Source organism: Crocuta crocuta, unplaced genomic scaffold (genome assembly GCF_008692635.1).
Source record: "Crocuta crocuta isolate KB4526 unplaced genomic scaffold, BGI_CrCroc_1.0 scaffold77, whole genome shotgun sequence".
Taxonomy (NCBI): domain Eukaryota; kingdom Metazoa; phylum Chordata; class Mammalia; order Carnivora; family Hyaenidae; genus Crocuta; species Crocuta crocuta.
Window position 1 is genome coordinate 5840221 of NW_027532172.1, and position 27658 is coordinate 5867878.

A 27658-nucleotide genomic window follows, 5' to 3' on the forward strand; every position below is an offset into this window, starting at 1 on the left:
GCTAGAGGCCGCTGAGGCTCGGGAGGGGGGGCCGGGATAAGGACCTTAAGCGCTCTCCAAGGGGCCAATCCCCGGGTAGGACAGGGAAGGCTTGAGCCAATCAGCGTGCTCGGGCGGGGCCTAAGCGAAAAGCGAGACCCGAGGCGGAAGATTTAACCCCTTCCTCCCCTGCAGCCTGGTTAGTACTGCCCCTCCTGGCTCGCTTTTCATCTCGTTTCTAAACCGGGTAGAGCTGCAGAATTGGAACTAAAGACCCGTGCTGAGCTGGAGCCGCTGCCCCAGGTCCCTGAGTACGACAGAGCAGATACCAAGTCTTGGCTTCTCGCGGAGGGTCCCCGCGGGATGGGGAGGAGAACCCTCAAATGGGCTGCCTGAGGGCGCTACTGATGGCCAGAGCCTTAGCTCTCCTTGGGGTATCAGGTCTACGGGGCCTCTCACGCCTCTGAGGGCGCCACCTTCAGCCTTTCCTCTTAAGACCGGGCAGTGTCTGACACCGAAGGTGCCCCAGCTTGCCCTTCAACTCTGGACACCCAGACCCAGAATGAGACTGAGAGTTTCCCCTCCTCCATACAGAGCACAGCCTGGCATCTCGGTTTCTGTCCGAAGGTTTCGGCCTGAGCCAGAACGCGATGTCCTAGCCAGCTCCAAGTCCGAGAGGTTGGTGGGGGTCAGTGCCGTTAATGGGCTGAGGGGTTAGCAAGGGCAGTTCTCAGGGTTGATTGGGCCCCTACCTAGGGCAAATGCCAGGTTAGAGTTGCAGATCCTGAAGACCAAGTCATCATGCTGCCACCTTGAGAGAGGGGAGTTTCCCTAGCACCTTACTCCCAGCACCTGTGCCCATACTTCAGGCTCCAATCACAAGGCACCAGGCCAGAATTAAGGGTGAAAGAGATGGGAACCTGGTCCAAATGTCAGATGAAATGGGCTAAAAATAGCTGAATATTGAGGGGGGGTGCAGAGCTCAGATTTCTCCCAAAGGTCAGCCTGGCCTGAATCATTCATAGCTGCCTTCCTACCCTACACCCCCACCCCCAAACAGAAAGAGGCAATAACCATTTTCTATAGAAGTTTATTCCCAAAACAGAGCGCGGCTTCACGGAACAATTTACACAGACAGGGAAAAGGGCCACTGGGCTGGAGCAGGGGACCCCCAAAGAGGGACATCTATAGAACCTAGGACATAGCAAGGACAACCCCCTCTCCCCACAGCGGGCCCCTCAAACCCTTCAAGGGCTGGGGTCATTCTGGGTAAGGAGAGCTGGGGTCCTGGCTGGCAGGATTTGGCACCAGTCAGTGAAGAAAAACTTTTAATCTCCTTGGAAACTGCCTCCCAGGAGTATGTGTGGGGAAGGGGAAGGGGGGAGTGTCTGCACAGAACCCCCTGCAACCCTGCACAACCCATTGTTGGTAGTGGTAAAAGGATGCCCGCTCTGGAGGATTTCTGGGCCTGCTATTCAACAGGGGGCACAGGAGTGGCCTTTGGCCTGGGAGAGCTAGGGGCTAGAAACTCCTCAAGATGGCCAAGTCCAGGGTCCTCAAGCCCCTCTCCCATCTTCTCTTTCATTGTAAACAAAGGGGGAAAACACATTCTCAACTGTAAACAAAGTGTAAAAGTTCCAAGTTTTAAGTTGTAAACAAACTTGGAAAATGTTTTAAATCTTGACCTGTAAACAAAGTAAAATCTAAGAGTCTCCAGTTCTGGACATCAGACAAAGTAATAAAAGTGAGCTTTGTGAACAGGGTCCTAACAGTCATGTTTGCCTATAGAAGAGAATAGAGTAGGATGGAACTAGTTACTGCAGCCCAGGTGCCAAGGGCCAGGGAGGGTCCTGTAAACATGGGAGGCAGTGGCACCTACATTCTATGTCTTCAGTTCCCTTGTTTCTGCTCCCCTTGCTCCCACTCCTACCCTCAGAAGAAATTCTAGCACAGGGCAGTGTCAAGGAATCAAATGGCACCACGGACAACTTTTGCTCATAGCAGGGGTAGGGGCTGCCAAATGACCCCCTAGTCCACCCTCTGCAGGAATGTCTGAATAGAGGCCTGAGCCCCTCCCCATGGGAGAAAGGGAAGCCTTGCTCTGTAAACATGACATCTGCTGCTCCACCAGCGCCCCACAGCATCAGTCCTAGGTCATAAGGCAGTAAGTGGCAGGGACTCCACATAATAAACACACACATCCACGGGGAGGGGCAGCATGAGCAAGCCCCGTGAGGAGGTCAGAGGACCCCTGTTTCCAAGACCAACCCCTTGTCCCTGAAGTTTGGCCCTTGGGGCATCCAAGAAAAAGCAAAGATCAGCTCTGGACTTTGGGCCCCAACAATATTCAGATCAATGGGTGGGAGGCAACTTGCTCCTCCTGTCTGAATCCGCCCCAGTGAGATGAGAGAAAAGAGCATATGGTTTGCCAGGGATCCAAATGGGGCCAAACTCTACCCTCTGTCCCCTTCCCCTCCCAGCCCAGCTTCAGAACCCCAGGAGACAGAAAAGCTGAAAAATAACATAAGCATATCTCTCTGGTTACAAAGGTACAAAACGTATAAAAGTCCTCCTTTCAGTTCCTTCCCCCTGCACCTGTTACACACATGCTCACACGCTCACGGAGAGAGCAAGGAGCCTCAGCACAGCAGCAACAGGGAGAGCTGGGGGCCACGCAGGAGTCTGCCTGGGGATCAGCCCCTGACTCCTGGAGTCTCTTCCGTTAGCTCAAATCTTCCATTGCCCTCAGCCATTCCTTGTCCGTGAGTCTGCCCTTCAGGAGTGCCCCTCACTCCTGGGAACTCTGCAGGGTTGAATGCAGTAGTCAGAGGTGGTTGCTGAGAGAATTCAGTCAGAGGGCTCTGTGCTTCCCCCCACAGCCTGGGCCCCTGCCACCCTTCCCCAACCCGATCACCTTTGCCTCTCAGTCTCCAGCCCCCTTACACCCATTTCAGGGTTCTCAGACCCCTTTGCCCCTTCTTCACCCTAAGACTCATCAGCAAGGCCCCTCGGTCACCTATCTTCTCTCTAGGCACTCAGCAAGCACCTGCTATGTACAAATACTACATTAAGCACTTGACAGATTCTTGTCTCAAAAAGTCTCCACATCTCAAAGAATTTGTTACTACAGACACATTTTACAGATATGGAAACAGGGACTCAGAGAGGTCAAATTTGACTCCTGAACCCAAACCCCTGCTCAGCCCCCCAGGCCCACCCCCAGACCCCAAAGTTAGGCTGCAGTGGGTCCAGGCAATACTCATAGCTCTCCCTCAGCCCTCCCCCAGCACCCTTCCAGAGTCGCTGGCAGCAGGCCCCAAGTCCCCTGCTCCTCCTTCCTTTCTCTTCTTCTGGCTCTGCTTGGGTTCTATGGGCCTCCTACCTCATGCCTGAGGCCCCTTTCTCCCCAACGCCTCCTTTCGCCCTGCGGCCCTCCACAGGGCCTGACCTAGCTGTTCCTCCTTCTCAAAACTCAACTCTCCTCTTGGCTCCCAAAGCCTCGCAGCACTTGTTTCCACCCCACCCCTTCTTTGGCTCCTGTGCACCCAGCTGCTTCCCACGTACGACTGCTGTTCCCTACCCCACAGGTGCTCCACAGGCACCTGAAATGCACCAGGTCCCAGCTTAGGTCCTAGGTGATCCACCTCACAGTGCCCACAGGCATGAGGAACTTAACATTGACAAAACCAATCAATCAATAAATGGATAAATGATTTACCTTCAAAGTTAGCTCTTCAGCCTGGCATAGAAGATGCCCCTATCCGCACTACTTCCGGCCGCGCCTTATCCCACACCACCTCCCAAGCAAAGCCTCCCAGGCAATGATTCTTCCTCTTCCCCTTGCCCCTTCCACATACCAGGTTACCTCCTACTTCTGGCCCCTGCTCTCACTGCCCTTCTCCCACTTGTTCAAGCCCTTTGGAGGGCACTATCTTCTTCCTTCACCCAGGAGGTGCAGGGTCGGGGGGTGGCACCAATACACCCAGCAGGTTCCTGCTAATCACACCACCATTCCCTGCCAGATTTCTGCTCCCAGCCCATGGTACTCTGGCTGTGCTAAGCCTGGGGCAGCCCACCCTGTCTGCCAACCCACACCCCGTTCTATGGCAGAACACAGGCCAGGGAACACAGGAGGTTGCCTTAAGCTGATGAGGGTGTGGGCAGGTGGCTAGACCCTGCTTACTCTGAGTCTGGAGATAGCTCCGAGATGCTGTGGGATGTGGCAGAGCGTGGCGTGGAGGGCCCAAGTGCAGAGGCTGCGGCAGAAGGCGTGGCAGTGGTGTAAGGGCCCGAGGGCGTGCTTGAGGACTGCACAGAGGAGGAGAGAGCCGAGGAGTTGAAGGAAGCAAGGATAGAGGAGAGAATGTCCAGCTGCTCTGTGGAGGGGCCATGGCTAGGGCCACTGGCTGGGTCCTCCCTAATTCTGAGCAACTGTGGGGGTGGTCCGAGGCCTTCTCGTGAGGGGTGCCGGCTAGGCACATGGTCCAGCTGCTCCCCTGAGTTCGATCTCCTGGACAGAGAATCCAGGGGCCGGGATGGCAAGAGGGGGTCCCTTGAGAGTTGCCGCTGGGGAGACAGGGGCAGAGGCGGGGGCTGTGGGTCAAGGTCCCGGGCACTGTGGGGCAGGGGCAATGTGCTCAACCACTCGCAGGGTGCCCCTAGGTCCAGAGCATCCCGTGACCCGAAGCGGCCAGCCCTGGCACCAGGGTAGTCCCTGGGTGGCTGCCTCCGTGGTAGGGTACTGCCCCGGTCCCTGGGCTCCGGGCGGCCTGGCGCGGCATCCAGGCGTTCCTGGGAACCTGGCCGACTCAGGGGACGAAGAATAGGGGCAGGGGCCTCCTCCAGTCGCTCACGGCTGAGTTGCCGCCGGAGGAGCAGGTCCAGCTGTTCCCGAGAGGAGTAGCGGCTGGCTGGCTGCGAAAGGCTGCCCGTGGCCCCTCCAGCATAGATGCGACCATAGGAGGCAGCTGGCACAGCACGGTGGCCCAAGGTGGCTGCACGGCACCAGGAGAGCTCAGGGGCACCTCGGGTCTGAGGCACCAGTGGGTACTGCAACCGGTTCTTCAGGATGCCTGTGTGAGGAACAAATGGGGGTAAGGTATGTATGTGGCACGGGGGGTGGCAGATGCTCCCTGGGTCTAGGGCTGCAGCTGCCCCTGAGGTCCCTATGACACAGGGTTGGGGACAGAAACCCCTTGGGGAGGGGCAGAGGCAGCCCCTTGGAGATCCCATAGTGGCAGCAGGACAGAGCTCAGAGTGGGAAGGCAGTTGTCCCCTGGGTCAGGACAGGGTCAGTCTCCATGGTGCAGGAGTAAGCCCAAACCTCTCCTTGAGATCAGAAGAGGGGCAACCTCGAGGTCCTGGCAATGGAAGGGAGGCTCAAAGGGGCAGGAATCCCCTGGGCTGGGGTAGAAGCAGTCCCTAGGGTCCCAGAGGTATAGGTCAAAGTCAAGGATCATACCTTTCCTCTGGCGCTGGGCCCGGCCCAGGGAGGTTTCATCTCCACTGGTCAGGGCCAGATCCGGCTGGTTGTTGTTGGCTGCATCCTTGCTGGTGTCCAGCCCCAGGCGCCTTTCAGAGCCCCAGGTCTGCAGAGCACAGGGAGTGGCCTCACATTCCCCCAGGGCTGGCCAGTAGGACAGGAGGTCATTGCCATCCACGTCTGTGGAGCCAGAGCAGGTTACAGGAGCTTCTGAGTTGACCCCATTGATTCATGACCCCTGTGATACAGACTCAGTGACCACCCGTCTAACCCTGACCCTAATGACTCCTGAAACTGACTGTACCAACTGAGCAGAGCTAGGAATAGGAGAGTGTCTCTCAGAAATCAATGGAACCATGGAGAGGGTTACTGTTGAGCCTGCCACTCTGGAGGTGGACAGAGAGTAGGGGTGGGGGAACTTGATGGCTGAGGGGTCAAGAAGAATCCTGGAAGAACCAACCAGGCTGAATCCCAACCCTCACAGAAGAAGAGGGGCTGGAGAAATGACATCTCACCCTGTGACATCTCTGACCTTGACATTGACCTTGTTGCCCAGGCTGTTCCTGGATCTCTAACCAGCAGAACCGCTAGGAGGATGGGGAGAGGTGTGCAGGGGCCCAATGATGACCCCAGCTTCCCAATAGGCCAGTCCCAGTAATCTTCAGGGGATATCAGTGTCCCTAGGTCACACCCAAGTGGAATATGGGGTGCCCCCTGGGTACACACGGGGTCAGAGTACTCTCTCACCTTTGGGGTGAGTGAGGAGCCTCTCACTCTGGGCTGCCCGGCGGAGAGGACGCTGGAAACGCCCCCGTGTCCGGCCATTGTCCTCACTTTCTGAGGATGGGATGGACAGGCTTCTCTCCTCCTCCAAGGACAGGTCACTGTCAGAGTCGGACTCTGCAGCTAGAGTTGGGAAGATCAGAATGAGGAAGGCACATCAGTGGCTTAGGGAGGTGAGGAACTTGGGGATCAGGAAAGAGCCTGGAGCTGAGGGTCTTGGGGTAGCTACAGCAGGGAGCTGGGGCTGGGGACCTGGGTAGAGTCTGGAGTGGGATTGTATGGAAGGGCTGGAACGTGGCGGGAGAACCAAGTGCCTCCTGGGGCAGTGACCTGGGGGGAAGATCGCCCCACTGCAGTCAGCTGCTGCTCTCTACAAAGGGAAATGTTAGGGGCACCTGGGTGACTCAGTCGGTTAAGCGTCTGACTTCGGCTCAAGTCATGATCTCAAGGTTCATGAGTTCAGGCCCCACGTTGGGCTCTGTGCTGACAGCTCAGAGCCTGGAGCCTGCTTTGGATCCTGTGTTTTCCTCTCTCTCTGCCCTTCTTCCATTCACACTCTGTCTCTGTCTTTCTCTCTCAAAAATAAATAAACATTCGGAAAAAAAAAAAAAGAAAGGGAAATGGTGGGGAGATCATCTGCCTCCCCCACCCAGTCCTGGCCCCTACCTCCACCAGCATCTCGATGGAACATGGCCACATCCAGGTCAGTGGGGCCAGCGTGAGCCTGGAGGCTGTGGTCAGTGTGGTCAGCAGCTGAGCCATGTCGAACCAGGACATTGTCCCTGGAAATGCAGGACCCCCCCATCAAAGAGGGATGTGATGGGGTGCTTTGGAGGCTGGGGTATTTGTGAGGACATAGCCAACTGCTATGGAATGGCTCTGAAGGCACCGCTGGCTATGTGGCAAGAAGCATCTGGGGCAGAAACAGGAACGGAAGCCCAGGTGCCGAGATGGGTAGAACCACCATCCCAGGACCAGCAATGCTACCCTCTGGTCAAGTGGGTCTGGTCTGAGCTATATTGTCCTCCTCCCAAGAAGGCTGCTCCGCTCACCTGAGGTAGCTGCGGCCCCGCTGGCTGTCTTGGTCCTGGGTCCGGCCAGAGCGGGCACTGCTCACGGAGGAGACAGTGGAGGCACCCAGGGTGATGCGGATGAGGCCGCTCTCTTCAAAGAGGGCCGTGTTGTTGTAAGCCCCGTGCCCCTACAGGAGGGGGTATAGACAGGAGCGTGAGCCGGCTCTGGAGAGGCCTCCAACCCTGGCCTCTCGGGGCCCCCAGCTTGACTCCCCAGCCCTGAGAGCCCCTCACCGTGCCAGGTGCTGGCCTTGCCTCCTCGGGCGCTGCCTTTCTAGCCAGACAGGCCGGTGTCCAGGCAGCCCGAGCATCTGCATTCAGGACACAGAAGAGCAGCAGCACCGCTAGGCCCTGTGTCAGCAGGGGTCAGCGTGGGGTCAAGAGGGGTTACCAAAAGTCAGTGAGAGATCAGAAATGAGTCAGAGGTCAGAGGAAGGCCAGCAGGGGGTCGCCCAAGGCTCATATAAGTCACTATGGGTCAGCAAGGGGGATCAATCATTGCAAGTTAGTGTGAGGGAGTGAGGGGTCCACAGGTGACCCAGTAAGGGAGTCAGAGAGAGTCTTGGAGGCATCAGAGTGGCCCAAGTGACTAAGTCAGTGGAGGCCTGTGTGGACCAGCAAGTGGCCAGAAGCCACAGTGCTGGGGAAGCTCAGTCCAGGACAAGCCCCCTGCTCGGCATCAGTCATCCAGGAGGAGACAGCTCTAGACCTGGGCTCAATGGCCTGCCCAGGGTTTGGGCCATCCGGTTGAAGCCCCACCAGGCCGGGGGTGGGGAGGGGTGCCAGTTACCTGGAGGCCACAGAGTGCAGCGTGGAGGTAGTGGAAGGCCAGGACACTGTGGTTGACTGCCAGGAGGCCGAAGAGCCAGGAGGCACTGACCAGGAGAAGCAGCAGAAAGCAGCTGCGAAGGCTCCTGCTGCAGAACAGGGAAGGACACAAGGGGACAAGCATGTATTACGCAGGGTTCATGTGGGGGACAGGAAGGACAGGAAATCACAAAGGAAGATGGCGGTCTCCGGAGGACACTAGGGGAGACAGGAGGTCATCAAAAGAACCAGGAGGATAGTCAGGGAGCCAGGGGGGACATGGGGTGGGATATGAGGGAAATGTGGGAGATAGGTGGGGCACGGGGGCAGGGGCCCTGTGAGCCACCCAGGCCAAGGGAGGCTCTGGGAAGACAGCAAGCAGAGCACCTGTGGGGCCAGAGTATGGAGAGGGCACCAGAGAGGGGCCATAGGCCCAGGCAGGTAGAGCTTCATCCCCTACCCAGAATCCAGAGCCCAGCCTGCCCAGGAGGGGACTGCCATTCGGAGAATCCCCCACTTTCCCCAGCCAGACAACTCACAGCACAGAGGTCTTCTTGGCCTCCCTCTGCCCGGTGGAGCAGGATGTGCGGGCAGCGAGAAGAAGCATGGTCCCATTCATCTGGACCCACGGCCAGACATGTGGAGCAGGGGTGGGACAGAGAGAGACAGAGACAGTGAGAGAGAGAGACAGGGACAGAGAGACCAAGACACAGAGAGGCAAAAGCAGTGAGAAACACACAGGCATACAGGCATGCCCACACACACACACACACACATACATGACAGCGAAATCAGAAGCAGAGAGGGACTTAGACTCAGAAAATGTCCAAGATAGGGAACGAGAGAGGGACTGAGAAATGGAGATAGAGGTCCACAGAGAGGGAGAGGCAGCCGAGTTTCTGACCCCACACCTCCTGTCTCTGTGCCAGTTGAGCAGAGAACAGAAATTGAGGCCAAGGCTTGGAAACCCAGGGACTGCCCCCTGGCATTCCCCCGCTGACACTGCCCCGCCTGCTGCAGAGCGCATACTCACCACGATGACCAGGATGACAGGGCCTGCGAAGCTCCACATGAGGGGTTCGTGCACTGAGATCCAGCAGAAGTCGGGGTTCCCATAGCCCTCGGGGTCCAGGCCGACAGCAAGGCCTGTAGGGGAGGAGAGGAAGGACCCAAGGGGTATGTTCTAGAGCAGCTAACCTTCTCATACCAGGGATGGGAGCCCTTGAGCACATGGTGAGGTGGGGGGCGGGGATGGAGGCCGAGGTAAGGATTGGGACTGGGGGCAGGGGCCAGAGTCAGGCTGTGTGATAGGTGCAAGCCAGGGGCCGGGGAGCAGAGCCCTCACCCAGCAGCACGGCGGGAACGCCCCAGCCCAGGGCGTGGTAGAAGCGCATGGCTCCGCGGTCCACGTTGCGGGGCTCAACGTGCATGCGGTAGAGGTGCAGCCCCTGCACAAGGAGCCACGCGAAGGTGCTGAGGAAGAAGTAGTGCAGGAGGATGGCGACCGCGGTGCACACCAGCTGAAGGCAGGGTTGGGGGGCGTCAGTGCCACTCCCGCCTCGTCCCGCTTCTGACCCCTAAACCACAGCACCTCGCCCCAGCATCGTGCCCCAAACCTGGGCCCCGACCTGAGCATCCCTGACCTCTGACCCTGAGCTTTGGCTCCAGGACTTCCTAGGCCAGGTAAGGTCATCAAGACACAGGTCCCCTGGCCCCGACCCTGCACCTGGTTGTGAGTCCTGTGGATCCCCAGCAGGAAGAGGAGCTCTGCCACCCCCAGGGCAGCCGCCACGTTGGCATGGATTGCGCGCATGTTGGACTTGAGGCTGCGCAGGCTCAGCAGGATGGCTGCGGTCAGAAGCAGCGCGGCCACAGATACTGCCATGACCACGTGCGTGAACACCGCCAGCAGCTCCAGGTCACCCTCTAGCCGCTGTGGGGACAAGGATGGTCGCTGGGGGTGTTGGCCATCCCTGCCCTTTGGCCTGCCCACGTCCTCAGGACTCTGAACACAGTCCCACCTCACGGGGGGAAGCATCCATGAGGACCCCAAAGGTGCCTGTCCGGCTGCAGCGACATCGAGCATGAGACCCGTTCCTGTGCACCAGCTCGCAGTCCCGTGCTGTCCACATGCCGTGTTGGTCCGCCCTGTAGCCACAGGGCAGTTAGACTTATCATCCCTTTGGGAAAGTGCCCCATGGCCAGGCGGGGGTTTGTGACAGACAGTGGGGAGGGGCGGGGGGGGGGCCTGAAGCTGAGGAGCCGCATTCNCAGGGGACCAAGGGTTTCTGGAGCAGAGGTCCTCACGGGCCAGGCGGGTCCCACTGCACGCAGATCGCCTTGCTCCGATTTGCTGTCTGTAGCAGGCGGAACTCCAGGCTGATGGGGGACTCCAGGACACCCCTTAGGAAGTTGCGTCCATGGAACACAGCCACACTGACCACCGGGGAGTTCATAACAGGGTTCTGGGGGAGCCTGAAGAGACACCCCACCTGGGCTCAGACTCTGCTGACCTCCCCAAACTCTGACCGCCTACCTCTTGGTCATCATGCCATTGGCATGGCTGACTGAGAGTCGGGACACCCCAGAATGGATGCTATTTTGGGGAACCCCCTCAGCCTCTGATGGGGTGTTTCAAGCCCCTAAGTCCAGTGGCATAGCTGGGCTGTCACGGTTCTGCAGAAATGGCAGGTTCTCTGCAGCCAAGGGACTTCAGACTCCCTGCCCACACTGGGGTCAGTGGCCTGAGCAGCTCCAGACTGTTTGCCTCAAACCACCCTCCCTGCCACCCGCATCTAACTGCCATCAATTGGTCAGCTTGTCTCTGCCTGCCTCTGTTAGCCAGTTTGCCTGTCTGTACCCAGCGCCTGTACCTCTCCTTCATACGACTGTCCCCACCTGTGGCTCTGGGCCTGTCTGCAGCCCTGCACAGCCCCATAGAACGTGATTCACATGGAAGCCAGCATGGACACGGCTTCCTGGAGCTGCGCATGGGAGCTGTCTCAGGATGTTTGTGAACCTGTTCATTTGCCCACCAAAGATGGGGTGCTAGGCTGGGTAGAAGCTTGCAGGCAACTCAGGGGAGAGAGGCTTGGAAGTAATACCCCCGTGGTACCTGGCACCCCGGCGCTCGGCCTGGAACTGGGCAGGGAGCAGCCCCCCCAAGGTGCGGTAAACGAGGAGGATGACGATGGAGATCCCAGGCTCGGGCTCAGGCTCCTGGGGGGCCGGAGGGGGCGCCACACTTGAGGAGGTGGAGTTTTCCATGCTGCTGCTGCTTGTAGGCAGAACTGCCAGGGGAGGGGGAGCAACCACTATCAGTGACCTCTGACCCCAAGCACCCACAAACCCAGCTCTGAACCAACCCATCGCAGCATCAAGCATGGGAATCTCTTCCCTGAAGGTCCAGGCCTGGGAGACGGAGAAAGCAGGAGCCCATGAAGGGGACATGGGCTCTCCAGGGCTGGATCCTGGATATCAAGGCCTGGGAGAGATCATCCGTGGTGAGGGAGAGAGTCTGGCGAGGTGAGAGCGGCCCGGGGGGTTGACATGGGAGGGTCTCACACAGGGGTCTCACATGGCACAGCTCTGGCAAGGGGAGAACTTGCAGAAGGGCAGCATGCTATCTGGCAAAGGAGGTGGGGCAGGGAAACAGGACCTGGGCCAGGGGTCACCCAAGGGATCTCACCTTGAGGTGAGGATGGCCGTGGGGTCTGGGGAGGCAGCAGCACGTGTGTGTGAGGATCCCAGGCATCCTGGCCCCGGAAAAGGTTGCTGTGGTAACGAGGGTAGCGACGGGTTCCCCGGGTGGGACTGGGGTGCTCCATGCGATCGATGCTGAGCACTGTCCAGGAGGAAGAGGGAGTGGTGAGACCCAACAAGGATCTCCTCCCCATGCAGAAGGCTCCATCCCCTCCCATCCCCATCTTATACCCAAGTCCCACAACCCCTCACTTCAATGCTACCAGCACAGAACCTGTCCCTGCAAAGCGCTGAGGGAGGTGGCACAGCCTCCTACTATGAATGTTGACATCAGTAGCCCCCAGCCCCTCAGACCTCCAGGCCCTTGCCCCTTCACAGATCCCTTCCCACCTCCCCCCATGCCACTCATCACATACTGATGTTAGGCGTCACCAGCCCCACAGGATTCAGGTATGTGAGCTCCATATTTCTCGCAAGCGTGGCTGCATACTCTTCCAGATGCTGCACCAGCCCTGCGCTGCCTGGGGAACCCCCAGGGGCCCGCTGCCCCAGCGCTGCCCACAAGTCCCCGGTCTCTGGGGCAAGCAGTGCAGAGCCTGCCCACAGCAGATTCTGGAAGCAGGGAGATAAAAGTGGGCTCAGCCAGGTGAAGACATGTGAGGGGAAACAGGGCAGGTCTGAGGGGTCTGGCTGGGCACTCAGACAGGCCCCAGCAGGCAAGGGGAGGGGGGGCTTTGGAGAGGACAAGGGAAGAGGGAGAGCCCAGGGTCTTCATTTTCCCAGGGTCAGGAGGGGCCTGAGCAGGGGTCCAGGAGATGGGGAGCACAGGGCGTAGCCCCACCTCATTGAAGTGGGCATCCTGTGTGGCTGTCAGCCCGAAGCCCTGCTGGTGACTCTCAAAGGCCAATAGGTGGGCCAGTAGTCGGGCAGTGACTCGAACATCTTGGCTAAAGTAATGTTCAGTGTGGCCAGTCACCTCCCGCAGCCTTTGAGCCAGCTTCTTGGCCTCCACGGTATCCAGTGCTGTCTTATTCAACTCTAGGCCATCCAGCTGCCAGGACAAAGATGGGGATGGTCGCTCTGTGGTACCTTAGGCCTTTCTCAAAAGCTTCACAGGAAGAAGGGTTTGGCCAGATTAAAGGGCAACCAGGAAAAGCCCAGGAGGTCAAGAGCAAGGGCATGATATCTGAGGACATCATGGCCGGGGAAGCCGAGGCCAGGGCTGGGGCCAGCGCACGTCTTGAGTGCAGGGTCAGGTCTGGGCAGTCTCACCAGCAGGTTGAGTTCTCGAAAGGCAGGGGAGGTACAGTTGAAGAGGTCAGGCTCCAGCCAGCCCTGGTCCTCATCACACAGCCGCACAGCAGCACCTAGGGGCAGGTGAACCATGGTCAGGCCTGGAGGTGGGACACCTTCACTGATCTGATGAGCACAGCACCCTCCCCTAACCCAGGGAGAGCTCTGATGCAGAGACCGAGAATAGTAGGCATCTGTGACTGGACTAGCTCCTAGCAAGGCAGGTCCCAGCTGCCTATCAGTCTCAAGGGACCTGTGGGCCATTCAGAATCACTGATTACATAAAGCAGAGCACAAGAGTGCTTGCTCTGTTTTTTCTCTCTCTCTCCACTCCTCTCTCTCTCTCTCCACTCCTCTCTCTCTCTCTCTCTCTCTCTCTCTCTCTCTCACAGACACACACACACACACACACACAGACCAGGGCAGACATGTGGCCCAGAGCAAGCAAACACACACACCAGTGCCCACATCTACACATACATGGACATGTGGACCAGGACAAACATACATACACACATGTTCTCTCAAGTATGCACACACAGACCAGGTTTCCACGAGTATTGCATGACCAAAGTGAGGGTGGGGTGCGAGTTCTCACACCAGCTTGAATCAACCCAGTGGTGCACTCTGCTGCCCTCTCGCCCCTGTCTATGAGATGAGGATTGGGGCTGAATGAGAATGGATTTAGGTCTTAAGAGAGCTCATAGCCATCAGAAAGAGGAATCCTATCTTAAACATAGAATCCCCCAAGACAGACACACAGACACGTGCACAGGCACAGAAAGACACACACATGAGCATGCATACATAGATGATCTCTGTCCAGCCACTGTAGAGACCTCAAGCAGCAGGGAGGGTTCTGCAGGGATCTCAGGCAGTGGGGAGGGGCCCTCAGGCAGCAGGGAGGAGTCTATAGGGTCCTCAAACAGAGAGGAGGGGTCTTTCATAACTTTACACATAGGAAAAGGCCTGAAGGGACCTTAGCAACCAAGGAGGGGGTCTGCAAGGATCTTAGGAAGCGGGGAGGGGTTTACAGGGTCCTCAGGCAGTGAAGAGGGGCCTCTGAGGACCTCAGGCATCAGAAAAGGGCCCCCAGCACCCTCAGACAGTGGGAAGGGGCCTCCAGGAACATCAAACAGCTGAGAGTAGCTTTTAGAGACCTCAGGCAGCAGGGATGGGTCCGCAGGGATTTCAGGCAGCGGGAGGGGTCTGCAAAAGCTCTGGCAGTGGGGTGGGGGGGCGCAGCACACCTGAGCAAACACGTACCCCTTACCTGCACCCCGCAATCCTGCCCAGAAGCCAAGAGAAACAGATGGAGGCTCAATGAGAGGGTGGGGAGGGACCCAGAACCCCTAGGAGGTATTGAGGAGCCCACATGGACCCCTACCCCACTCCCACTTCTTTGCAGGAGCAAGGCCACCCAACTCAGGAAAAAAAGTGGCTCCAGCAGTCAGAGAACAGGTCTACTCCCACCCTCAATGATGCCCCTGCCCCCCAGGTACTCACCCAGGGCCCCCCGAGGACAGGGCACTGAGGCCATCATGCCAAACTTGGTCTGGGGCCACCACACGCCAGATCTCAGGGACTTAGGGCAGGCATCATAGAGCACTAAGGAGAGAGGAAGCACTGAACCAGGTGGCCAGAGGCTGGGACGAATGACAGCCACACCCACTGCTCCTTTACCACCCACATCAGACCCACCACCCACCACTCCCCCACTGGCCTTACAGGAGCTGGCCTGTCAGATTCTGTGACAAGTCATCAAAGTATCTGGGGCAATGTGGGGGGTGGTCTCCTCCAGGAAACACTTCCCAGAGCCCTACCCAAGGAGCCAAACATGCCAGGAAACTTGGCGGCAGCATGCCAGAGCCAGCCCTCTATATGTGGAGCTGCATGGAGCCTGCTCACCTCGGCAGCCACTGGCTGTCACCTCTGCAAAAGGACTGTCACAGCTGTTGCACTGGCGGCCAAGGGCTCCTGGGCGACAGGGGCACTGCCCGCTGTGGGGTGCACATGAACGCGAGGTGGAGCCCACAGGGTAGCAGTCACATGGGAGGCATGAGTCGCTGCCCCATGGTCGGTAGTGGAACTCCTATTCGAGAATGGATCAGGGGCCTGAGGTCAGAGATCAGAGCTTAAGGTAGGGGTCTCAGGTCAGGGCTTGAGAAATGAGTGGAATCAAGGGCAAAGCGTCAAGAGAACAGTACTCACAGTACTCATTTGATTGGGCTTCAAATAAAATGTATGGGAGGAATCATATATCAAGGACTAGAAATAGCAGTTAGATGACAGGGGCAGGGGTCAGAGGCTAGGGCCTGAATCAGGTGGCAGAGATCAGCAAGCTTGATAAGAATCACAAATCGTGGCTACAGAAAAGTTAAAAGGTCAGGAGTCAGGGGCCAGGCATACCTTGCAGTGACACTGCCCATTTGTCTTATTACAGTTGGGGTCAAAGCCCTTGTGAACGTCACAGTTGCAAGGGCCACAGGTTGGGCTCCCCCACCAGCCCCGTGGGCACTGCTGGTCCATCCTGGAGGTAGACAGCCAGGTGAGATGAGAGATGCCTCCATGATATCTGTGACAACTCCCCCTCCACCACAGGTCTTCCCATCATCTCAGTCTCCAGCCCCTCACCTGTGCTCACAGTGGTGCCCGAAATAGCCACCTGCACAATCACAGGTATAGCCATGGGGAGCTCCTGGAAGGTGGCGGCATGACCCCTGGTTCTGACAGGGATTCAAGAGGCAGGCGTCCACACACCCTGGGCCATAGTAACCTGCAAATTAGGTCAGCAAGCTCAGAACACCGGCCACACAGCACGGGAGGAAGCAGGCACCTGTCCTTCCAGTGATCCCAGTCTTTACCACAAGCCCCTGGTTCCTACCCAGATCACCTTGCCCTACCCCCAAGTCACACCTGGCCAGCAGGTGCAAGAAAAGGTCTGCCAGAGGTCTCTGCAGTCAGCATGGGGTGGGCAGGGTCCAGATGCACAGGCGTTGGTCACTATACAACCAGGTTCCACGTTCACTCGGTGGTTAGGGGGAAGCAGGGCTGGGGATCCTGAAGGCGTGGAGCCGAGCCATACCCCCTATGGACACAGCCAGCAAGGTGTGAGCTCCATGTCAAAGCACCTCAGCCCCTACAGAGCCAGCCACCTGATCTGATGACCCTTGACACACAGTCTCCCTCAGACCCCCCCAAAAGCCCAGACCCTGACCCCAATATCCCCAATTCAGCCCCCCATGGGACCCCTAATCGTGCTGTCCCGGACACCAAGCTCTAATAACCCTTGATAATGTAAGTTAGACCCTCACCTCCAACAGCACAGAAAGGCCTGTCTCTGATGGCTCTGGGTCACATCCCCTCACCACGCCAACCCATATGTGAATAGAGCTTTTCAAGTCCCAAGGTGCTCCTGATCTCTGACCACTCACCCTAATGGCCCATATTATGTTCCCATGCTGACCCCCACCTGGATACAGCCAACCAGACCCTGAGGAACCTCCTCTTCACTGCTGGGGGGTAGGCCTCCCACATGGAGTCGCTTTACCTTCAGGCCCTGTAGTTCACTCCCCACTGCCATGGTGTCCTGGGGGAGGGATACAGTCAGCACTGGAGGTGTGGGGGTGCCTAATGGATCCCTGCCCTACCCTAGACTCAGCCTTGGCCTTGTCCTAGCCCTGCATGACCATCCTCTGCCCCTCTGGACCAGAAGAATGGTCTGGGAATGAGCTTCCCCTGAGTGCAGAGGACCTGCTGGAGCCGGGGGGCGGGGGCGGGGAGGGAGGGGGTGGCAGTGGAAAATAGCAAGGTTTCGGTCAAGAGCTGGGCCCAGACAGGCTTCTCTTTCCTGGACCCAGAATAGACTCTGAAATTTCATATCTTTGAGCTAGGGAGATCAGGGCAGAGATCAGAAGGGGTTCCTAAGAGTTAGGGAATGTACTGGCTGTAGAGGTACCCTAAGACCAGGCCAGAAATCTGGATAGCCTCTCTGACCTGAGCAGGCCTGGCTGGCAGGGTGGGCTGAGAGCAAGGACATGCATGAGGAAGGGACTGCAGGGAGAGTGATGTACAGTGGAGGGAGTTGAGGGACTAGAGGGGGGTCAAATGAGGTGGGTCTGGTTGGAAGACTGAGAATGGACTACCCCAAAGTCAGAGATCAGACCTGGAAGAGGCTATAGTCCAGTGAGACCATGAGGACATGGTGGCCCCGCCGGCCACCCGGCTCCTCCTGCAATTCCAATCGCAGATCGTGCCACCGGCCATCACTGACAGTCACCTGGTCCAGAAGGAGGTGGGCAGCACGGCCCGAGCCCCTGGTCACTGTCACCGACAGCAACCCCCGATCGAGCTGCAGATAGAGAAACACAGTCCTGGGGTCAGAGTCCCAAGTTGGACTGGGGCTGGGAGAGTCAGGAGGTGAGATCAGGGGGCTCAGACATCAGAACTTGCAGGGCTAAGGCTATATCTGGCACACAGGGCATTGTGCCTAGGGACATCATGTCGCTGAAGTTAGGGGACTCAGAGATCAAGATCAGGAGCTGTAGACTGGTGCAGCTAGCACAAAAAAAATATACTGGGGCCCTGCACCTGCAGAGGATATTATGGCGGGGAAGAGGGTCAAGGGCCAGGGTCCAGAGCAGGGTCAAGTATGGTCAGTACACCTGGCAGGACTATGTTGGATGACCAGCATAGAGGTCGCATTAAAGGTTGAGGGTTGAGGGTCTAGAGAGGGGCCAGGAAGACAGACACACCTGACAGAGGAGTGTGCTGTGTGGCCCAGCCTGCACTTGCATCAGGACCCCCTGCGTTGCCCGTGTCCGAAATGCCAGCCCCAGGTACCAAGGCACAGACACAGTCATGTCATTTCCAAAGTCCCAGCTCAGTGTCCCATTGCCACGGAAATGATGCGGATGGGCCATGGCTGAGGGGATAAAAGGAACAGGATCACAGGCCCCACCTGAGGAACAGACCTTACCCTGCAGGCCCCTCTTGCCCCATGCTGCCCACTCACTGAGCCTACAGTCTTTGCCACCGAAGCCCACAGGGCAGTCGCAGCTGAAGCCGCCCCAGCGTTCTGAGCAGAAGCCGCTGTTCTTACAGGGACCTGAGTCGCAAAAGTGCAGCTTGGCCTGGCAGCCTGGGAGAGGAAGGCACATGGAGGATGTGAACACATGGGGGGCGGGGGGCATGAGTACTAGACAGGATACAGGGGTCCAGAGGGGCCAAAAGTGGCCATGGTTTCGGCCCCGTATTCTCTCAAGGTGGACTTGGAAGGAGGTGGGCCCTAGGGGTTAGGCTATGGCACAGTGCTTGCCAGCAAAGGAAACAGGCTGAGGTCAGATTTGTTATCACTCCACATGGCCCTCCTCCCCCTCCCTAATATGAGGATATGCCTACCTGCCATGGTGCCATTGTTTGCAACGAAGGCTGCCATGTCCGTTCGGCGGCCATCAATGTACAGATCCCGCATGCAGCCAATGAACTCCTTGTGCGACACGGGGAAGTTCTCGGGGAGGTTGGGGACACCCCCCAGGAGCAGAGGGCCCGTTAGGTCCAGGGACCTGGGGATCAGGGGTCCGCATCATTGTTGGGACAGGGGCCAAGGTAGGGTTGCTCCTGGGGGCCACAGGAAGTGGGGGGATGGGGGTAGAACTCAGAGGGTAAAGGTGATTTAGTGGGGAAGGTAAGGCCAGGCCAGGGAAGAGGCTAGGGCCTAACTTTAGTTGTGGGTTGAAAAGGAGAGCTCATGATGGGCAGATGGTCTGGGGAAAGGTGAAGGAGGGGCTGACGGCTAGGATGAGTGAGGCATTTGGGTGGTTGGTGAAGGGTCTAAGGGTGCCAAGTGGGGATGTGGGGCATTAGGAAGGGGGGCAGTGGAGACAGAGGGACTGGGTGCTTGGGGACCATGTGTGCCAGTGGGGAGGCAGGGGTAGAATAAAGGGACGGGGCTAGGATGAGGTAGGGTTTCAGTGTCCTAGTGGGGAGAGGATTTGTGATTCAGGGAAGCAGGGGGTGGCAGGCTGGAGAGGGGCGTGGGGTGAGAGGGTTGGAGTGGGCTTTGGCAGGCAGAAGGCATAGAGATCAGGGGCTGGGGTCTCACTTCTTGGAGCTTGTTTGCATGCCAGCAGCTGCACATGAGTAGTTGCCAATCTCAGCACCAAACTGCAGAGCCACAGCCACGTCGCAGTCATCCACGCTCAGCACAGCCACCTTATCCTTGGAGGGGCCCTGAGCACCCCCCAGGGCATCTGTCCGGGGCTAGAAACCCAGGCACACCCCTCAACAGGACCTCCAGGATTGACCCCTAAGGGGCAGAACCTGGCATCCCAGCTCCCCTCATAGTGCCATGCCAAGGATGGTGCCCACCTTGTTGTAGTATCTCAGATGCACTGTGTGCCACTGCCCGTCACTCAGGCCCCCTGGAACTGTGGGGCTGACCACTGTATTGGACTCACCTGTGCAGGGAATACAAGTGGAAGGTTGTCTGGAGCTGCCTCGTTACCTTTCCCCCCACCCCATCCCCACTCAGGCACAGCTACTCCCAGGATGGTCAGAATACATCAGATCAGTCCCATCCACTGGTGACCATATTGGCTGGACCACAGTGCCTTTGGAAGGTAGAAGCACATACTACTTGGAGAGAGAGAGAGAGAGAGAGAGAGAGAGAGATGGACTTTCCCCCAGGGAATGGCTAAGGGGGTAAGATCCTCACTGATGTCTGTTTGACATGGAGGTAGGTGTTTAGATGTACAGTGAGGGAAACCTGAGAGGACTCGAGGCTTATGCCTCCCAGCCATCTCACCTACACATGTATCCCCTTGCCCACATACACATCCTCAGGAACACCCACCCGTGGAATATGTAAGCCGCACTTGCCCGGCCACGAGCTCCAGGGCCAGGAAGTCGTGCTTCTCGTTCAGGCGCCCGTTGTAGAAGAGTAGTCCACTTGGCTGCACTGTTGCGAACCTGGATGGGGTGGACAGGGCACGTCACCAGCGGGACACCTCCTCACACCCACCATCCCTATGACAAGAAGTTTTGCAGGGCGCCAGCCTAGGCTAGGGTGGGGCAGGAAAGAAGGAGAGCAGGTGCAGTGATGTCAGGGACAATGCATTGACGTAAGGGACAGTGACGCTCTGAGACACCCAGGCAGGACATGGGGGAGGGGCGGTGTCCTATGGGACGTCAGCATGGGACAGCCAGGAATCTAACTCAGGGTCACGGAGGGAGTGGGGACGGCGTGGAAGCGCGCAGAGATACCGGACGGGCACCTACGAGAGGGACAGCGTGAGGTGGAAGCGCTGCCGCAGGCCGCGGAACATGACGAACGAACTGGGAGGGAAGGAGCGTGCCGCCACCTCACAGCGGGGGCCCTCAAAGGCGCCGCCCGCCGGGCACTGGCAGCGGAAGCCGCCGTCGGGCCCGTCGGCACAGGTGCCCCCGTTGCGGCAGACTCCGGGGACGCAGCGTCCGGCCTCCGTGTCCAGTTCGCAGTCTTCTCCTAGGAGTCAAACAACGGTTGGAGGAGGTCACCATCACACCAGCCCTGGCTCCAGCCGCCCCGCCCTCTGAATGGGGGAGCTCCCTGGCGCGGACACGCCCCCTGTCAGCCTGGCCCCGCCCCACGTTCCCAGCAGCTCCGGTCACGCCCCCACGGCCACCCCCACGGCCACGCCCCTGCTGCAGACTCCGCCTGCCTAAGGCTTCTATTCCTTCAGCGCCTTAGGTTCCCCCAGGGCCGGGTTCTACCGCTTCGCGCCTAACTGTGCCACACCCGACCCTGTAGACTCAAGACTAACTCCCCTGATGTGAAGAACCGGGCACCCTCCTACACTGTTGGTGGGAATGTAAACTGGTGCAGCCCCTCTGGAAAACAGTGTGGAGGTTCCTCAAAAAATTAACAATAGAACTCCCCTAGGACCCAGCAATAGCGCTGCTGGGAATTTACTCAAGGGATACAGGAGTGCTGATGCATAGGGGCACATGTACCCCCATGTTCATAGCAGCACTCTCAACAATAGCCAAAACATGGAAAGAACCTAAGTGCCCATCAATGGACGAATGGATCAGGAAGATGTGTTTTATCTATATGATGGAATACTACATGGCAATGAGAAGGAATGAAATCTGGCCATGTGTAGCAACATGGATGGAACCCGAAGGTGTTATGCTGAGCGAAATAAGTCAGGCAGAGAAGGACAGACACCATATGTTTGCACACATAGGTGGATTAGGAGGATCTTAATGGAGGACCCTGGGGGAGGAGAAGGGGAAAAGTAGTTTGGGAGGGGGAGGGAGGCAAACCATGAGAGACTCTTGAATGCTGAGAACAAACTGAGGGCTGATGGTTGGGGAGAAGGGAAGGGTGGAGGAGGGCACTTGTTGGGATGAGCACTGGGTGGTATATGGAAACCAACTTGACAATAAACTATTTAAGGAAGAAAAAAAAAAACTGACTCCCCATCCTCACTTGCACTGTAGCCCCACCCCGACGTTCTGCCGGTGGCCCCTCCAAGCCCACAGCCGCCCACCTGTGAAGCGCGGGCGGCACACGCAGGTGTAGCCGCCCTCCCGCCGCGCGCAGGCGCCGCCGTTCCGGCATGGGTTGGAGTAGCAGAGGTCGAGCTCCGTCTCGCAGAAGTCTCCCGTGAAGCCGGGCGGGCAGCGGCAGCGCAGGCCTGCGATGGGCTGGATGGGTCTGAAGAGCGTGGAGGCCGAAGCCAGGAAGGGCGCGGACGAGTCGAAGCGCAGCACTGACACGCACTTCATGTAGTTCTCACAGGGCTCGCGCAGGCACACGTTGTCGTCGAAGGGCAGCACGTCCAGGAGCGAGCGGGCGGCAAGGGCCGAGCGGCGCACGTACAACTGTTCTTGCAGTTCCTCCGAGCTGAACCAGGGACCCGCAGCGCCGGCCCCGGCCCCGCGCGGTGCCAGCGCCGAGAAGCTCACATTGAGCACAGTGCCCCCCACGTCCGTATCATTCTGGATGTTGAAGATGAAGACGTCCTCGGCGGGTGTGGCAAGCACCGCGGCCACGCCTTCCAGGAAGTGGCCCAGCAGCGGTGACAGGAAACGCTCCTGCCACATATTCTCGAGGCGCACGGTCAGGCTGTTGGCCAGCAACTCCTCTGTGATGATGATCACGCGTAGCACACACTGCGCCGTCACGCTATGCAGCCCATCTGCGGGTGGGGTTAGAGGCAGTGGTCAGTCTGGGGTCAGCGGCTGCCCCTCCCCGGTACTCAGAGGGCTGGGACCAGTGAATGCCTAGACCCCCAACACCTGTGAGTCAGCACGCTGACCCTGCCAGACACAAGGGGGTCTGAGACTTGTGACCACCATCTCCCTCGGCATCAAGGTACCAAGTTGCTGCCTCCTCTCCCCTCCCTCCAACACCAGGAGAGACCTGAGTTAGCCCTTGGGTCAGTAAGTCATTCCTCCAACAGGAGGAAAGTCTCTAAATAGTCAATAACCCACCCTCCCCCAGGTTATCATGGTTAGCAGTCCACATTCACTCAGAACATAAAGAGGAGCCAGGGCCACTGACCACCCACCCTACCCCCAGCATTGCGTAACCAGCAACATCCCCTCAAAGAAACAAACAAGGTTCTAGATTAATGATTACCCATTCCCTATCTCTGGTCAGCAAACTGCTTTTCCATGGCACTAGAAGGGTCCCTGGCCCTGTGACCACTCAACTCCATTCCCCAGAATTCTGGCTCAGCAAATTCCCTCTCTCCAGGAAGGTCTTGAACCCTGACCACCGCCCACCTACCCTCACTCAGCATTCTTGGATCAGAAAGCTGCCCATCATCCCAGACCTGGGTCCTGTGATCTCAAAGGTCACCTCCCAAAATGAGAATGAAGTGCTTATATACCTTGTCCCCAGACCCTAGTACACATTGGATGGTCAATAAGGATTTGTTGTTGAGTGAACTGAGGGATAAATGAAGGCTGTGCCTTCTTTGACAGTGCCAGTTCATGCTGTAGAATTGGGGAGTGAGAACCAATTGAAGCCTCTCTCCCAACCTTTGCAGCAGTAGGCACGATTGCAAGAGCCTCTCCCACCTGCACCCTCCTCTGAGGGAGTATTTGCGAAAGTCTGGGGCTGTAGAGGTAGAAAATAGACAGGTGGGCCTCTGGACATTTTCCCAAAGAGCAGGGCCTTAGTCAGCCCTGTGGATGGCCGCCAGGCCAGTGTAGGCCCTCTCTCTGTCTGAAGCTGCCAGAGTAAGCTGCTGTTCGTGACCATTAAACTACTGGCCTAAGTCCCCTGTACAGATGGGGTGAAGGTCAGACTGGACCCAAAGTAATGCTTCATCTGAACAGGGGTGTGGTGTGGGCTGACTGTCCCAAGCTGGCTTTTTCTGTGGCCTCCAGAGCATTAACCAAGGACTTGCAGGCTTTTGGGGGTGGGGCACTATTGCTAGTGTAGTAGACAGTTTTACAGTCTTTTGGAGTTTGCTAGATGCCCTAGTATCTTTGGGGTTCTGTGGAGACTGCCCAAGACTCTAAGCAGAGACCATGTGAACCTAAATTGTGAGGTCTATGGCAGATCCTGTGGGGTGCAGGAACCCAGCATTTAAGGGATTCTTGGAAGGCTTGGAAATCCTTCTTTGGTTTGAGGTACCCTGTGGAGCACCAGAGGCCCTGACAGGTTGAGGTCACTGGGTCACTTGCTTGCCCCCCATCCCTCACCTGTGACAGTCACCAACATGGAGGCCACCAGTGGGCGGTTGTTGTCTAGCTTGCGGCTGAGTCGAAGCTCCCCACTGGTCTGGTTGACCACCAGCAGCTGCAGCTCATTGCCCCGCTCAAAAGAGTAGAAGAGATGGTCAGAGACATCAGGATCGTAAGCTGGGATGCGTCCAATAACGCCTGAGGGGAAGGTGTCTGAGCGGTTGGATACATAGTTGTTGAAGAGGATCTGGAAGTTGTTGAGCACAGGGCTATTGTCATTCTGGTCAACCAGGCGGACATGCACAGTGGCTCTACTGACCAGAGGGGCAGACGTGGCCTGCACCACAATCACATACTCCTGGCGAGCTTCATAGTCCAGGTCAATGAGTGCCGTCAACTCTCCAGAGAAAATGTCCATTTGGAACAGCTCAGGGATGTTCCCCTCCACAATCTGGTACATTATATGGGCATTGGGGCCTTCGTCAGGGTCTACTGCAGTAATCTGAGCCACCACTGAGCCCACAATGCTGTTCTCCTTCACTCGCACCTCAAACTCCTCAGCTGGGAAGACAGGTGCATTGTCATTTACATCCTGCACCGTCACCTGGATGCTGACTGGAGTCCGCAGCGGGGGCACACCTCGGTCCACTGCGTAGGCAGTAAGCTCATACACTGGCACAGCCTCCCGATCCAGCCGCCTCACTGTGCGGACAATGCCGGAGGTGGGCTCAATGGTAAAATCTCCATCCCCATCTTCCCCATTCTGGAAAGTATACTGGACCCTGCCATTGGCATGAGCATCCCGGTCAGTGGCTGAGATCTGTAGGACACTGGTGAAAGGGGGGGCATCCTCAGATACCAACCCTGTGTAGTGGGAAGCCACAAACTGTGGAGCGTTATCATTCACATCATTGACCATCACCTCCACATAAGTGGTGTCTGCCTTCTGTGGGATGCCATTGTCCCGAGCTGTAATAGCCAGTGTGTAGGTCACCTGGTCCTCATAGTCCAGTGGAGCCTGTAGTGTAATAGCCCCTGAGTCTGCATCAATGCGGAACTGGGGCAGGTTGTCCTCCAGGAGATAGGTGATACGAGCATTCTCACCGACATCATCATCAGAGGCACTGATGACCACCACGGTGCTACCCACTGGTCGATCCTCATTCACGCTCACAGAGTAGTGGGCACTTTGAAAGACAGGCCGGTGAGTGTTGGCATCTGTGATGTTGATGTGCACATAGCAGTGATCGTGAAGGGCACGGTCAGAAGCAGTTAGCACCAGCTTGAAGTAGCGTTCCTGCTTGTAGTCCAGTGGCAGAGCCAGTGTCACCAGACCTACACCCCCCTGGGTGCTGATAGCAAAGCGATTCCGGGTGTTGCCACCTGTGATCTGGTAGCTGATGGCGCTGTTAGCATCACGATCTACAGCAGTCACACTGACTACAGTAGTGCCCACAGCTGCATCCTCATTCAGCCGTAGGTGGTACTCCTTCATCGTAAATTCAGGCCGATTGTCATTAACATCTAGCACAGTCACCGTGACACTGGCTGAGGCTGAGAGTGGGGGTGTGCCATGGTCTCGTGCCTCCACACCGAAGAAATAATGCTCGACAGACTCACGGTCCAGGGGACCACTCACAGAGACCCAGCCAGTGGCACTGTTTATCACAAAGGGCATATCAGGTGCCACACCAGTTAGGGAGTACTCCAGTCTGGCATTCTCCCCATGGTCCGCATCCACTGCTTGAATGTGGATAACTGAATGGCCCAGGGGTGCATTTTCCAGTACAGAGACCTGGAAGGGTGTGCTGACAAAGATAGGAGTATGGTCATTGATGTCCACGACCTGGATGCTGGCTAGGCCTGTGTTGTTGGACAGTGGTGGCCGGCCTGCATCCTGTGCCCGGATGCGCAAGGCATACTCTCGCTCTGCCTCAAAGTCCAGAGGTGCCACCACCTGGATCTCGCCGGTGAGGCTGTCGATTGCAAAATGGCCACGACTATTGCCGCTGATGATGTTGTAGTGCACCAGTCCATTGGCATCCTTGTCCCGGTCGGTGGCTGTGACCCGCAGTACCACCGTGTGGGGGCGCACATCCTCGCGCACTTGCGCCACGTAGCGCTTCTCGCTGAACTGGGGCGCGTTGTCGTTCTCGTCCAGCACGGTTATTTGCACACGCACAGTGGCAGAGCGCGGCCCAGGCTCTTGGCCCTGGTCGGTGGCCTCCACCACCAGCTCGTAGCTTTCCATGTGTTCGCGGTCCACCCGACCGCTGGTGCTTATGAGGCCAGACCGCGGATCAATCTCGAAAGCAGCGGCAGCAGCTGCGCGCGCAGCTGGCGGCCCCACGAAGCGGTAACGCAGGTTGGCGTTGGGGGGCGCGTCGCCGTCTGTGGCACGCAACTGAAGAATGGGGTAGCCCTCCTCCACGTTCTCGCGAAGCGTCTCCCGGTATTGCGCCTGCTCAAACACCGGCGCGTGGTCGTTGCGATCGGCCACTGTAACGGCCACCATGGTAGTGGCCGAGAGGCGCGGCGAGCCGTGGTCCTGCGCCGTCACGCGCAGATAGTGCCGCTCCATGCTCTCGCGGTCCAGAGCAGCCTCTGTACGGATGAGGCCGCTTAGTGGGTCAATGCTGAACAGCTCCAGCGAGCGGCTGTTCATGAGCGCAGCCAGCGAGTAAACTAGGCGCCCGGCTTCGCCTGCATCCGGGTCTTGCGCCACTACTCGCAGCACCGCGGTGCCAGCCGCCTCGTTCTCGGGCACTAGCGCCTGATAGTTGTACTGCGGAAACTGCGGGTGGCGGTTAGCGGCGCGACGGGGGCGGACCCTGCTCGCCGGGGGTATTTTCCAGATTCCTGACTGAGGCCGGATCCCCGGGGGGCGCGGCCCGGGGCGCTGAGGGAGGAAGCGGCGGCGGAAGAGACCACGCGAGCGCATGCGCTCGGGCGTCGGCTCGGGAGCTGTCCGAGACTCGCGTGGTGCTGAAACAGACACGGGAACTGTCCTCTCTAAGCGCGGTGCTGAATCCAGTCCAGGGCCACATCCCACAGCCCCGGGGGGACAGTCCGGCTGGGGGACTGTCCTCTCCCCTCGAGATGTCGCAGTTCTCTCGCTATGACCCCTGCGCCTCGGTGCCCACAATCCCCCGCAGCAGCGCGTGGTTCCCACTTTTTTGGGGGTGCCTCTTCCAGCATTCTTCTGGGAGAACACTGGCTTGTAACCACGGGGCCGAACCAGACGGTCCAACGGGAAGGACAAGCTGTTCTCCAGGCTCGGGACCCCTGGGGACAGAGCCTCTGGAGACTGACTATCTTTTCGCAAGGGTCCTGTCCGCCCGCAAGAGGAGACCTCTGGGCGCCAGCATAACAGAGACCTTGGTCCCTGTTCTGTTCCTTGCCCGCGGCTGCCTAAAGGCTGGACCCCATATTTCGCCCCCAGCCCCGCGTCTTGCTGCTCAGGGGGCCCTCGACCACTCTGGGCGCTTTGCCTTCCCCCTCGGAGCCCCACGAAGACGCGCTGCCCGACTCCCAGGCCAGGCTCTTCATCCTCCTGGACCCCGGGTGTCTCGGGACAAAGAGCTAAGGCTCCGCCGCCGGTCCGCGCCCCTGGCCCCGTAGCGGCAACTACCCCTGGGTCCCAGCCTTGGCCCCCGTCGACCCCCAGCTCCTCTAGGCTGAGAGGGAACAAAGAGAGGAGGAGAAGGAGCAGGAGTAGTGGGGTCGTCGGCCCCCTGAGACCCCACCACGGCGGCCGCCTCGCCATCACCCCCCGCCTCCCCACACGGCCTCCACCACCCCTCGCCCGGGTCCGGGCCTTGGGCCCGCCCCGCCGCTCGGGCCCCCTCCCGGGCCC

The 27658-nt window shown here is 58.2% G+C and overlaps 1 protein-coding gene across 1 annotated transcript; it reads right to left on the minus strand.

The window, feature by feature from the left end:
* Positions 1-1055: 1055 nt before the first annotated feature.
* On the minus strand, positions 1056-27568 carry CELSR3 (cadherin EGF LAG seven-pass G-type receptor 3). The gene is made up of 35 exons (XM_077777336.1): positions 23821-27568; positions 21654-22304; positions 20398-20623; positions 19973-20088; positions 19489-19577; positions 19223-19380; positions 18520-18683; positions 18134-18259; positions 17874-18043; positions 17285-17470; positions 16592-16708; positions 16036-16207; positions 15754-15895; positions 15529-15649; positions 15028-15211; positions 14626-14727; positions 13099-13193; positions 12668-12877; positions 12243-12438; positions 11813-11968; positions 11240-11414; positions 10432-10599; positions 10146-10272; positions 9851-10057; positions 9470-9644; positions 9158-9270; positions 8664-8743; positions 8108-8231; positions 7552-7668; positions 7297-7445; positions 6911-7026; positions 6209-6361; positions 5441-5641; positions 4163-5051; positions 1056-2782 (listed from the first exon to the last, which is right to left on the minus strand). The coding sequence occupies exons 1-35, from the start codon at positions 27566-27568 to the stop codon at positions 2755-2757; spliced, it is 9951 nt and encodes a 3316-aa protein (XP_077633462.1). The 3' UTR covers positions 1056-2754.
* Between the last annotated feature and the right edge of the window lie 90 nt (positions 27569-27658).

Excerpts from the sequence above, each read along its gene's own strand:
- CELSR3 (XM_077777336.1), bottom strand. The coding sequence starts at position 27,568 with ATGGCGAGGCGGCCGCCGTGGTGGGGTCTCAGGGGGCCGACGACCCCA. Across the intron at positions 15,896-16,035 it reads TTCTTGCACCTGCTGGCCAG|GTTACTATGGCCCAGGGTGT; the intron begins GTGTGACTTGGG and ends CCTAATTTGCAG. Across the intron at positions 15,212-15,528 it reads ATGGGCAGTGTCACTGCAAG|GAGTTCCACTACCGACCATG; the intron begins GTATGCCTGGCC and ends ATTCTCGAATAG.